At 42.5% G+C, this 13,911-nt stretch overlaps 1 protein-coding gene across 3 annotated transcripts in view; it reads left to right on the top strand.

The window, feature by feature from the left end:
- Positions 1-13,911, top strand: part of LOC141495590 (uncharacterized) — a 106,115-nt gene that overhangs the window by 38,405 nt on the left and 53,799 nt on the right. For all 3 annotated transcript variants that reach the window (XM_074197097.1, XM_074197096.1, XM_074197098.1), the window contains exons 40-51: positions 1,662-1,765; positions 1,929-2,056; positions 3,281-3,448; positions 4,812-5,020; positions 5,740-5,843; positions 6,187-6,305; positions 7,289-7,447; positions 7,734-7,942; positions 8,771-8,874; positions 9,476-9,594; positions 11,015-11,188; positions 12,996-13,198. In XM_074197097.1, the coding sequence (XP_074053198.1) occupies positions 1,662-1,765; positions 1,929-2,056; positions 3,281-3,448; positions 4,812-5,020; positions 5,740-5,843; positions 6,187-6,305; positions 7,289-7,447; positions 7,734-7,942; positions 8,771-8,874; positions 9,476-9,594; positions 11,015-11,188; positions 12,996-13,198 (1,800 nt within the window). The remainder of the gene's footprint in view (positions 1-1,661; positions 1,766-1,928; positions 2,057-3,280; positions 3,449-4,811; positions 5,021-5,739; positions 5,844-6,186; positions 6,306-7,288; positions 7,448-7,733; positions 7,943-8,770; positions 8,875-9,475; positions 9,595-11,014; positions 11,189-12,995; positions 13,199-13,911) is intronic.

Genomic DNA, 13,911 nt, shown 5'->3' with positions numbered 1-13,911 from the left:
CCTATTCTTGGCCAGGCACTGTTCATAGCTTAGTATAAATAAATGTTTATTGATTGATTGATTGATTGACTGATTGTTCATGCAAACATAAAAAAAAATTGAAACAACTCCCTACTTTCAAGGAGCATGTGTTGATGTTTCTTCATCTTCATTCTTGCAGAAGATTATGACATCAAGGAGGTGATGCCATAACAAGCACATGAATTGGATTTGAGTGAGGGGGTACTGTGCTAAGTGACCAGCCTCATTTTCTCCTCCAGAGCCTCCAGGGACTAGATTTGAATCAGGACAATTGGAGATGGTCCTGGATGCTAGGCAATCAGGGTTAAGTGACTTGCCTAAGGTCAGACAGCTAGTAAGGATCAAGGGTCTCAGATTAGACTTTAATTCAATTCCTCCTGACTGGTGCTAGTGCTCTATCCCCTGTATCACCAAGCAAGTATTCTTAGGGAGGAAATATTCATAAAAATAAGCATATTTTGTTGATGTTCAGTTCTTTCAGTCGTGTCCAACTTTTTGTGACCCATTTGGGATTCTTTTTGGTAAAGATAGTAAACTGGTTTGCCATTTCTTTCTCCAGCTCATTTTACAGATGAGGAAACTGAGATAGGCCCACCACTTAATCCACTGTAACATGTAGCTGCCCAATAAGCATATACAGAAGAAAAATTTAAAAAAAGAATAAAAACAAATGAGCCATAATAGTTCATAATAGGCAGGAAGAATCAGAAAAAGCTTCAGATAGAGAATATGGCTTGAGCTGAACCTTGAAAGAAGTGGGGATGAAAGGGTGTTCTATAAGACAGAAATGTGGAGGGAGTGCATTCTGGGCAGAGGACATGGTCAGGTACTGAAATGGAAGATAAATATAAACAGAGTAGAGTGTGTTAAGAGCAAAAGAGAGATTCTAAAGTACTTGGAAAAAACTCTGAGGAAATAGAGATTACTTTCAACTTGAGGAGAAAGCTCAACAAAGGAGTCTTAGAGGAGATGGTACCTGAGCTAATTCTTGAAGGAAGAGAAGGATTTCAACAGGTAAATATTTGGAGACAAGACATTTAAGGCATGAGAACTCAAGAAATATATGTAGGAAAAGGATCATAGGAATCTTCTTTACTAAGAATGAAACCCATATTATATTGTTCTTAGGCATGGTCAAGGTCACATAGATTGTAAATAGAAGGTTTTCTTTGTGCTGGGGCTGCTCAAAGATGTCAACTGTAAGGATATTCTGGAGGTAAAAAGGAGCAGTCTTTAGTGGGAATCAGGAGCCCTGGCTCCTTCAGTAACTCACTTCATGACCTTGAGCAGATCATTTCCTTCTCTAGGTCTGAGTTTACTCATCTTTAAATCAGGAGGTTGGGGGCAGCTAGGTGGCGCAGTGGATAAAGCACTGGCCCTGGAGTTCAAATCTGATCTCAGACACTTAATAATTACCTAGCCGTGTGGCCTTGGGCAAGCCACTTAACCCCATTGCCTTGCAAAAAAAAAAAAACCCTAAAAAAACCCCCAATAAATCAGGAGGTCAAACAGGTCATCTCTGAGATCTCTTCTAGCTCTCATGCTATGATTCTGAGATTCTGCTGAACATGGGAAGGGCCAGATGACTAGGGTTCTATGAAACAGTGAACTTGTCCCAATGTCATTTGTTCTTTCCTCAGCGTGGCATCTCTTGGGGCTGCCTACTCCTCCATGGCACCTGAGAACAGACAAGGTGTGGCCCAGTCCTTGGTGGCTTTTCTTGGAATGCAGGCAAACACTACAGGTAAACCAAGGGATCCATAGAAGAAGGAGAACAAGGGGAAGTTTTATCCAAAGTATTTATCCAAAGTATTCCATAGCAGCCCTGGATAGGAAAACACTGAGTGTACCTGGTCTTAATAAAATTTCCTGAAGTTTTGGTTCAGAAATATCTCCTATTCCCACAGGTTCGGCCTGTGATGGAAGCATAGAAGCCACAATGAGGAGTCAAGACTGGCTATGGAAGAACTTTGGGCCATTTGTATCTGATACTGAGTATAGAGATTTCATGAAACTGAAGGATGACTTCAATGGCGTGAGTCCTGGTACCCCATCACTTGTTGAAAAAGCATTCTTGCTGCAGTAAATAGTCAACTCAGGGGCAGCTAGGTGGTGCAGTGAATAGAGCACTGGCCCTGGAGTCAGGAGTACCTGAGTTCAAATCTGACCTCAGACACTTAATAATTACCTAGCTGTGTGGTCTTGGGCAAGCTGCTTAACCTTGTTTGCCTTGCAAAAACCTAAAAGTAAATAAATAAATGAATGAATGGATGAATGAATGAATAAATAAATAAATAAATAAATGAGCAAATGAATAAATAAAAAAGTGAATAAATAAATAAGTAAATAATGAATGAATGAATGAATAGTCAATTCTCCATCAAGGGCTTCTTGAGTCACCTGTGTGGGCCCATGCTATAGTCAGGAGAAGGAGAGAATTCAGACTTTGCCTAGGCAGCAACAACACAGGGACTATGGGACTCATGCATGCAGTATAGAAATGAATAGAAGGCTGTATACAATAGGTGTCTAATGAGTGTTTCTGATTAAAAATGTCATCTGAAGGAGAACAGCTTTGTAGAATGGCAAATTATAGAGTGCTCCTTGGAGAGAGTGAGACAAGCTATTTAACAGATCTTTAGGAATAGTTGGGATTTAGAAAGGCATGGGGGGGGGGGAGAATTCCAAATCAGAGTATGAATTCAAATCTCACTTTTGACACAGCAAGGGTTTGATCATTTGACAAGTAACTTCTTTGGAACACAGTTTCCACAATTTTTAAAATAAGGGGATTGGATTGAGTGGCCTCCCAGGTCCCTTCCAGGTCTAAGATTATGATCTTATGCATAGTGTCTGATTTGAATTCTCCCCCCGCTAGGCAACTCACTATAGTTTAACAAGTCATCTTCCTGGGGAAGGTTTAAGGTCCTTCAAATGTCTCTTTTCATGTGTTCTATCAGTCAGTAAGAAGTAAAGTAGGTTTTTTTTTTCCTGGCTCCTCCTTTCCCCATGAAAATATCTCTTTAGAGATACTTGTGTCTACACTAAGTGATTCCCTGGGTTCTGAGTTCATTTCTGCCTCTTCCTCACTGGGGGATCTTAAGCAACTCATCAGATTTCTTTGGGTCTCCATCTATTCTTTTGTCAATGGGGATAATGCTCATCCAAGGGATGGTTTAGAGCTAAGAGAGATGACTGATATAAGAGAGAGGGGAGGAATGGAGTAATCTAAGGTACAGTAATTATATTTCTTTGCCAGTTCGACATCCAGGAAAATCTCACATCAACACAGCTGGCCCATGTATTTTTCGGCCCTGGCATCCTAGAAGACATTGGCTTTGTGGGCACCCTCCTATCGACACTAGAGAGCAGAACTATGTCCAGCATGATTGCCTTTGTCACAGAATTTGTCTCCATGGCCCAACAGGTAACCAAAGATTCAGGCAACTAGGACAGAGGTGCTAAATATAGTGGCAAACAGATTGGGGGACTTCTAGGCAGACACTGGGCTATTTCCAAGGTACACAAAGAAATCAGAAGCAGAAAAGGAACCACATACCCTCCCAATAGAGGTTCCCATTCTTATCATACCTTCTGCCCAGGCTTGGTTACTGCCCTCAGGCAGGGCTCCCAAACAGATCAGTCAAGAGGCATTTATGAAGCGCCCATTGTATTCCAGACCCTGTGCCAAGCATTGGGAATACAAAGATAAAAATGTCCCTGTCCCTGTACCTAAAAAGCCTTTATATAGTTCAAATGTAACCAATCTTCCCTATACCCGTCTATGCTGGAGCCAAAATTCAGAAGAAATGGAAACATTTGAAGGTTCTGAGTGGGTGGTGGACACAACTGAGAGGGGGCAAGAGAAGGATGAGAATTGTACTCTGATGCCAATTCTAGGGAGAAAGAGAGAGAGGGAAGGGGGAAAGAGAGAAATAGAGGGAAAGAGAGATGAGGGAGAGAGGGAGGAGAAAGGAGAGAGGGAGAGAGGAAAGGAGAATGGGAGGGAGTGAGAGAGAAGGGAGGGAGAGAGAGAAAAAAGGTTAGGGAAGGAGGGATGGGGCGAGAGAGAGGAGGGAAGAAGAGAGGGGGAGAAAGAGAAATGGAGAGGAGTGGAGGGAGAGAAGGAGGAAGGCAGGGAGGGAAGGTGAGGGGTGAGGGTGAGAGGGGGATGGAGAGAGAGAGAGAGAGAGAGAGAGAGAGAGAGAGAGAGAGAGGAGGGAGGAGGAGGAGGAGGAAAAGAGAGTAAGAAAAAAGGAGGAGGAGGAAGAAAAGAGAAGAAGAGAGGGGAAAGGAGGGGAAAAGGAGGGGAGGGGAGGGTTGGGAAGAGAAGACTTGTACCTATAAGGAAGGTACCTAAGTGGTACTATGCACAGTGAATTTGACTTAAAGTCAGGAGGAGCTGAATTTGAATCCTACCTTAGACACTAGTTATATGACCTTGGGCAAGTGGCCTAACTTCTTTCAGCCTTTGTCTCCTCATTTATAAAATAGGATTCTTATAATAACTACCTCTCAGAGATGTGATGAGGATCAATTGAGATAACGTGTGTAGTTTGCAACATTTAAAATGCTGTACAAATATGAATTATTATTATTATTAATAATACTCATATTTATAGAGAAATGAATTACTCTTTGAATTGAATATAATCAAGGCCTGAAAATATGACATGGGAAAATTATCCCCACTCTCCCCCCACCATGGGCCCAGAATCCCAGGAGGGTGGGAACCTGAAAAGCCCAAGTATGTGATGTCCTGTTGCTCCAGGCTCCCTTTGGTTTTACAGCAGGGGATCTCAGCTCTGACCAACGTGCCTGTCCGAGATGCCATGTTTGCCACCATCTTCCACAAAGTGCGTTCCCGCCTCACTCGACTCAGCCCCCAGGAGTACAAAGACTGGTTCAGATACAAGCTTGGCCTTTGGCTTCCTAGCATCACTGCTGAGGCCCTTACTGGCCTCCCCCAAAACATGCCTTGTGGCATTTTCCAAATTGTGTAAGTGATCCCCGCCTCTAAGACTTCTCCTTGTATAGATATAATATTTGCTCACTGGCTGACCTTTAGCAAGTCATTTAACCTCTGTGGACCACAGTTTCTTTATCTGTAAAATGAAGGAGTTGTACAGTTTAGGTCTTCTATTCTATAGTGGGAGAGGGAATAGGTATTTGTCTGATCTCCACAGGGCCCAGCTTGAAGTAAGAGACAACTTTCTCCTGACTGACTGACCCATCCCTGAGTCCAGGCTAGAAGGGAACCCCCCCAGAGGTTCAAATCATACTGTCCCTGCCAGTCACTCCTCTGTTAGAGCAGGGTTCCTAAGGCTAGGGTTGACTATCCCTTCAAATCGCATAACCCTTAGGATTGTTGCATTTCATTTATCAGGAAAGGAGAGGTAAAAGTTGACTTTGGGCTTCATTCAACGCAAAGAAGCTATGGTCAAGACTTCATTTGCAGAAAGGAGCTATAATAGATTCCCCAGGACCCAAAGCTGGTACTCCTAGGTTTTTGAAGGATTTTTTATGGCCCTAGGACCTACCATGCTAAGCAGGAAGATAGAAACATGGGACAGTGAATGATAGGCAAGAACAATCATGGTATGTGGACAGACAGTATATAGAGCAGGATTGAAATCCAGGGTCTTCGGACTCCAAACCAGGGCAAAAGAGTGAGAATCCTAAGAAAGCAGACCCCTGACTCTTCCCTTCTGCCAACAGCATGAGTGGCTTAGAGCAAAGTTTCCCCCAGATGTCTCTCACTACCCGGCAGGACGTGTTCAACTTTGCCCAAGGTTATCTGGTCTCTCGCCCAGTACAGAGAGGTAAGATCCATTGGCATTCTTGATGTTCAGTGGTACTTCTGAGGATTCCCCCAGATCCTACCCTTCTGTCTACTCAAAAGCAAGGGCATTGAGTGATCCAAGGCCCACATTAGTTCATTGGTTCCAAAGAGAACTGAGGACCAGAGTTGAGGGCCTAGTTAACAGACACCAGGGCCATGATAACACCTTTGACCATGCCCACACCTGGGCAGTGAAGCCTTTCCTGGTTTGAGCTACCTTTAAGGAGGCCCTGGTCTAAAGGGGAGAGAGAGGCACAAGTAACCCTGCCTATTGGAAGCCCACACCCTAGCTGCTTCCATACAACCTGCCTGCTCTTTTCCAGGTGCTCCATGCTCTGAGAATACTCAAGGCAGTCTTGGATGGTTGCAAGCAAACCTGGGCTCCTTCAGCTCTCTGGCCTCCTACAAGGACCTTGTCAAGCTGTACCAAGATTTCAACGCTGTAAGTAGTGCCAATGTTCTTCAAAGTGACCCCCTTAGCAGGTCATGGGGGTCAGTCTCCTATCTCCTGGTTGCAATATGTGCATATTTTAGAAGCTGTCCAGGAAAATATTCCTCAATCTCCACATTTCCATTCTGACTTCTAGGAAGTCCTAATATCTAGCTCAATCTTCTTTTCAGTTTGAACCTACTCCCTCCTATTTGCTCCACAAAAATAAGCCCAGTTGGGCACAGAGAGATCTTTGACTACCTGCAAAGACTTGCCACTATTAAGTCACCAGATTGTCCAATACCATCTTTTACCCCAACTCTTACTGGTCTCCTTTGCCATTCTTTGGTTATTCTGATGACTGTTCCCTAGACTTTCCCCATTTCTATATCCAGCTGAAAATAAGTCAGTCACTGAGTAAACACTTACTATCTATTAGAGCATGCTAAATGGGGCTACAAAGAAAGGTTAAAAATATAGCTCCTAGGAGCTTACATTCTATTGAGAGAGACAACATACAAAAAAAAAATGAAATTACAAGGTCTATACAATAAGAGAAAGGTGATCTCAGAGAAAAGAGAGTACAAAAAAAAGACTTCCTGCAAAAGGTGAGATATCCATTCCCTTTCTCCAGGGCTCAAGGAAGCTAAAAATAATAATAGTAATCATTATAATAACTAGCATTTCCATAGTTCTTATGATTTACAAAAATGGGCAGCATGGTGGTACAGTAGATAGAGCACCAGCCCTGGAGTCAGGAGACTCGACAAGTTCAAATCCTGCCTCAGACACTTACTAGTTGTATGACCTTGGACAAGTCACTAAACCCTGTTTGCCTCAGTTTCTTCATCTGTAAAATGAGCTGGAGGTTAGGGCTGCATCTTTTGGTGGGGGGGGGGGGAACAAGAAAAAAAAGATTTTACCAAGAGTTTTAAACATGTTTTCCCTCCATGAGTTGTACTTCCCATATCCTTTACCCCTGCCCTCTCCTGCAGATGGATGCACTGAGCACCCTAAGCCCTGAACAAGTGGCAGGGTTCTTAGTGACAAGTGACATCTTGAGAGACAGTGTCCGAGCAGGCAAGGTCATGGCATCCCTAAACACTACTGACATTGGATCATTCTTGGATGCTTTCAACATAGAGGCCCAGGAGGTAAGTGCTGATCCACAAGGCCAAGTGTTGACCCATGGGATCAAGGTACTTATTTCCAGCATCCTTTTCTGGGTCCTTCTTATACCCACTGACATATATCTGACAGGGAAGAGACAGCTCACTCCCTGGACCCTTGCCCCAGGACAGTGCCCTAATCATAGACCAGTCTTGCCCAGATTGTGTCTATGTCTTTATTTCTTCTGGGCCATGGGTTCTAGCTCCAGGCCTCTCCTTTGAACCCATGGGCCAGGTTGACTCTTGTATTTTTGGACTCTCCTGACTACAGCATCACCTCACCCAGCTTCCGAATGCTGAAGTGGGGCGCACTATCCTGGGGCAAATCCTTTGCCACCTGAGCCCATCGATGCTGACATTTGGCCCAAAGGACTACACTGCCTGGTTTGGAGACAGACTGGCCCTCTTCTTGACTGGCCTGGATGCACAGAACTTTGGCTCTTTACCGGTTGACATGTCTTGTGACTCCCTAGCTGCCCTGTAAGCCTTGATGAGCCCAGACAAAATAAATAGACATAGAAAAGATAACTGATGTCATCAGATTTTATGTCCTGAGGACTAAATGAGGAACATAGGGATGAAGGAGGTCAGGGGGAAATCACCATGTTCCGGGGGGTCCTGGAGGAGAAGGACTTGGATCATCTTAAAGGCTAAGAATTAGGATTTGAATGAGAGAAGCCTAGCCAGAGCATGGAAAAAATGATGAAGAGAGAAAGAGATAGCATGATAAAAAGAGCCTTGAATGCCTAATTAAGGAGTTTGGATTTTATCAAATTTATCAAGATCATTTAGATCTAGTCAGGAAAGGGGCCTCAGATGCTGGCTATTCCAAACTTCCTCACTTTAAAGATGTGGAAACTGAGACCCAGGGAAGTTAAGTTACCCAGGGTCACACAGGTATAAGTATCAAAAGTAGGATTTGAACCCAGGCTTCTGACTCCAGAGATAATTAATGCTCCTATTGAACCAGGATGCCTTTTTAAGCAATTGGAAAGCATTGATGGGTTCTTAATAGAGGAAGTGTATGTATAGAGTTCTATTCTAAGACAATCCCCATGGTGCACCACTACTGACTAGTGGGGTTAAACTCCTTTTATTAAATGCAAGCTTCTCTGGGAGGAGTTGCCCATTCAGTCCTTCATACCATGGTACTAGTGAATTTGTCAAAGGCTTCTCCCTATTCAGAGACCCCAAAAGGCAGTTCATCAGGAATAGCAAATCAAAGAGGCATCTTAGTCCTAGTCCAAGGGATAACCAATAAAATTGTCTCTCTGCCCCTGAATGAATTATTAACCCTGTCCTTTCCAGGGTCCAAGTCCTGGACACCCACAAGGCAAATGGAACATATGAACATCCAACAGATATCTATGCTTTTGTGCAGCGAGTACTGATGACCCAACAGAAAAACACAGGTATCCAGGAGTGGAGGATGGAGAGGGTCCGTTAAGGCAAGGGTCAGAGATTCACTGGACAAGCCAGTCATAAAACCCTGAGATTCCCCTTGCCCCTAGTCCAATTTATCATGTGGAGTTTCTAATATGTGGTCACCAGAACTGTAACTCTGATTTAATGTAATTCTGATCTAAGGCAGAAATGGACTCAATAGCCTTCCAAACCCTCACCTTTGAGCTAACGCAAACCCTCAGCCCCAGTCATGAGGTTCTCTCCCTTCTCTGCCTTCCATAGCAGTAGGCAATGGGCATCGTTTGCAGGGACAGAATCTGCTCTGAAGAATGTTTCTGCTGTGGTTAACAGTTTCTGCTGTGATTTTTAAAAATCAGCCCACTCCTGGTACCAGAATGTGAATGAGAAATGTGCCTTGGTACATGCAGATCTATATGGCTCCTTTACTGTCTTGATTCTCTCTAGATTCTAGATCTAGAATCTAGGTCCCAGGCTTCCTCATTCATCCATCCATCACCCTGACCCACATATTTGTACCTATGTACTATCACCACCTCCTGTCCTAGGACAGAGTCCCAGGAACCCTCCCAACCTTCTCTCTCCCCGCAGGCTCTGCTTGTGCCCAGGATGCTGTGTCCGACCAACTCTGGCTACACAAATACTTTGGCACCTTCAGTTCCTATGCTTCTTACAAAGACCTCATTATGCTGAAGGGTGATTTCCAGGGGGTGAGTATGAATTCTGATATCCTAGGCATTCAAGGATTCAAGGGTGTACTACTGTTCAACCAATCAAAGTAATCATAAGGTAGAATGCAATATTGTAGGAAAGAAATGTAAACATGGGATTTTATGGGAACTTCTGGCAAAATTCATTAAAGGGATGACTTTGTAAAGACTTTATAAAGGAATCAGTGATCACTAGGCCCCAGGTTCATGAAGAATAAGTCAGATCAAATTATCCCCAATTTCTTTTTTGACGAGGTTACTAGATTAGCAGATCAGGGCAGCTAAGTGGAACAGTGGAGAAAGCACTGGGCTTGGAATCAGGAAGACTCATCATCAGGAGTTCAAGTCTGATCTCTGACACTTACTTGCAGTCTGACCCTAGACAAGTCACTTAATCCTACCTGCCTCAGTTTCCTCATCTGTAAAACGAGCTGGAGAAGGAAATGGCAAACTACTTCAGACTCCAAATGAAGTCACAAAGAGTTGGACATGACTAAAATGACTAAACAAAAAAGATTAACAGATTAGGGGAATGTCACAGAGTTGGTTAACCTGCATTTCAACAAGGTGTTTGATAGCCTTTCAAGCCTCTCCTTTTGGAAAAGATGGAGTTATGGACTAGGGGATAGTATAATTTAGTAAGTTCAAAAATGGCTTAACCCAATAGCAACTTGAATATAAAACCAAGTGGAGTACCATAGGTCTCTGTGATTAATTTTTAAAAGTTGAATAGATCAGGGTTAAAGACTTGAATAAAGGTAGAATAAGTACACATATCAATTTTGATGAAATTATTCCATGAAAAATAGTTAATATATAAAATGATAGCATCAGTAAAAATAAAGTATGAGAGATCTATTGGTATAATAGTTGAAAAGGACCCTGCTCACAAGCAGTCCTTCAGATTTAATCACAAAGGAATGTGTGCAATAATACCACACATTTCTAGATACAATATAACAGACATCTGTATATATTGGTTGTGCATGCATTTATACATACCCTCATTCTAGTATTCATTCTATACACTCACAATTATACACACATGCACACTCATTCTCAAGGGGCAGCTAATGGTGCAGTGGATAGAACACCAGCCTTAGGGATAGGAGGACAGGAGTGCAAATCCAACCTCAGACATTTACTAGCTGTGTGACCTTGGGCAAGTCACTTAACCCTGATTGCCTCACATCCAGGACCATCTCCAGTTGCCCTGATTCGTTTCTGGCCACTGGACCCAGATGGCTCTGGAGGAGAAAGTGAGGCTGGTAACTTAGCACAGCCCCTCTTCACTCAAATCCAATTCATATGTCATCACCTCCCTGATGTCATGATCTTCTTTAGGAATGAAGGACAAATGTTATCATTCTCAAAGAGAAGCTGCTCTTCTCATCTGTTCTAACATATGACTAACTTTCAGCTGGATTCCCTGGACCTCGTCTCAGACAGTGTCCTAGCCCAAATGACCATCCACAGTGGCATCATCTATAGTCCCTCTAGAGTTGGTTCTGTCCTCGAGGCCATCAGGACCCGGAAGGATCCATTGAGCCACCTCTCCTCCTACCTGGAAGACTTTAACACTTTCATTTTGAAGGTAAGCCCCAAGTGACCCTTTCCTTCCAGGGAACAAGAATCCCACCTTTCTCTTTTCTGCCTTTCTGATTTCTTTCTCCCACTTACTTTTGTTTTCTCCTATTCAATCAGTCAATCACTATTTATAATGTGCCCACTATGTATCAGGTTCTATGTTAAACATTGAACATACAAAAAAATGGCAAAAGGCAGTCTTTGTACTCCAGGAGCTCACATTCTGATGGGAGAAGACAATTAAAGAAAAAAAGCTGAAAAGGGAAAGAGGAAAGGGTAACCCACAGGACAGTTTGATGAAGCCCTAATGGATGCAACAAGGTGGGAAATAAAAACGTGGCTGGCATTGGCAATCACATTAAATGGAGGATCTGGGAGGAGCTCTTGTTCTTCTCTCTCTAATTAGCAAGAGGGAGGAACCCCAAGGGTATGGGGGTATTGACACGATCTTGCAAGATTATGAGGTTTAGAGAGGGGAGCAACTCAACCCTCTGGGGGCCTTCACACAATGAACAAACATTTATCTAAGCCCTCCCTCTCTAACAACCATTATTAAATCATTAATAGAGGAGAATCTTATATTGGTGTCCTATATTATTAGATCAGGGTCCATAAAGACTGGGAGAGGCTTAGGTTCTTGGCACCTGCCTATCCTATCCTATTCATTCCTCTTTCTGTCTTCTTCCTCTACCACCACCCCCAAACACTATACCAGAGGTTCTCAATTTATCTTTATGTACTGGACCACTTTGGGAATCTGGTAAAGCCTATGGACTCTTTCTTTCAATGTTATTAAATACATAAAATAAAATACTTAGGATTACAAAGGAAGCCATTCTACTGAAAGTGTTTCACTTCAGATGAAGGACCCCTAGTCTATATGGTTTCTAACAGAATGGGGTGAGAAAGTTAACCACATTCTGTTCTAATTACTCCTTCTTAATGCCTGTAGTAAACCAGAGGTTTACCACACCTGCTCTCTTTTTTAATTAATATTTTATTAAGTTCAAATCTCCCCTCTGATTATCTACTATATGACCACTGTCAATTCATTTAACATTCTGAACTTCAATTTCCTCTTCTATCAAATGGATAGAATAATACCTTAGTATCTTTGCTAAAGGCTTATTGTGAGATACATGTATACATATATATATATATATATATACATATATATGTACATATATAGGCTTAGCGCATGAAGCCTTTTATTAGGACACCTTACTTGAAGTATTTTGCAAACTCTAAAGCACCATCCCCCTGGCCCAGAGAGCAGAGGTTACTTCTTGCAAATCAGTTGCAGAGACTAGATTTTTTTCTGACTGTCCAACTGCCCCACTATATAAATGAAGTGGGACTTCAAAAGTAGGAAAGATTTAGATGGTCACAGAGGAAGGGAGAGAATTCTCCACTCTAGTGTAGATTAAAGCATGATCTGAGGAGACTATAGCATGATTGAGGTCCAGAGACAAGAAGGAACTCAATACAGTTCAGAGATCAGTGAAGACACAAGTCTGGCAGGATCAACCCTAAGGTTGTATCGCTTCTATTCCTTATGAGAACAGAAGATGTGGATTGAAGTTTAGAGGAAAAGAGGACTGAAAAGGGAAGTTGAGGCCAGAGTATATCTAAATAACCAAAATTTAACACAGATCTTAGCCATTAGGCAATGTGTGTCCTCATTCATCTAAGACCAATTAACCAAGGTCCCCAAAACACAGCTATACTATCATCTGACTCAGGTTAAATAAACATGGACTTACTATGTATGGTTTTTTTTCTCTTTCTCTCTCATGTCTTGGATGCAATCCCAGAACCCTGAGGTGCTAGCCAACTCCAAGGTACAAGACGTCATGATGTTCAAGGCAGCAGATATGATCTTCCCAAAAGTCCCCACCATGTCCTTGGAAGAAGCCAACACATGGTTTGCCCGCCTGAAGGTCCTGCTCCCTGGGGTGAACATCACCAGCCTAGAGATGCTGCCACTCTCTATGACATGTTCACATTACCAAGCCTTGTAAGTATCATACTGGCCCTTAGACTGGGGGCACTTATTGTCACTAGGGGAATCCATAAAATCTGAATTAGAAGAATATTAAAGGTAATTGCTGTCAAACTTCCTTTCTAATGGAAAAAAAAATTCTCTTCATTCTCCCTAATGGACGATCATCCCCTGTCTATTTAAATACTTCCAGTATCAGGGAGATCACCACCACCTTTAAAGGGACAAATTTTCTTCCTAGACTTTGATCTCTTTGTTGATCTATAGTCATTGTTTCTGGTCCTGCTCTCTAGGGTCAGTGAGATAAATATAATCTTTCTTCCACATGGTAATATTCAAATATTTGAATATTAGTATCATCATCTATGGCAGCAGGTGATATAGTGAATAGTGGACACTGTGCCTGGAATCAGGAAGACTCATTTTCCTGAATTCAAATTTTACCTCAGATACTTACTAGCTGTGTGACCCTGAGCAAGTCAACCCTGTTTGCCTCAGTTTTCTCAATCTGTAGAATGAGCTAGAGAAGGAAATGTTAAACCACTCCAGTATCTTTGCCAAAAAACAAATAGGTTCATAAAAGAGTTGGATATGACTAAAACAACTGAATAATTATAACAAATCATAGTCTAGAAAATAAAAAGTTTGGACTAGATGTTCTGCAATGTCACTTCCAGCTCAAAACTCCAGTGAGTCTATGATCTCCCCACTTCCTATAACCTAAATCT

This window comes from Macrotis lagotis, chromosome 8 (genome assembly GCF_037893015.1).
Source record: "Macrotis lagotis isolate mMagLag1 chromosome 8, bilby.v1.9.chrom.fasta, whole genome shotgun sequence".
NCBI classification, from domain to species: domain Eukaryota; kingdom Metazoa; phylum Chordata; class Mammalia; order Peramelemorphia; family Peramelidae; genus Macrotis; species Macrotis lagotis.
The sequence above is the reverse complement of the archived record's forward strand: the minus strand, read 5'-3'. Positions and strand labels throughout refer to the sequence as shown.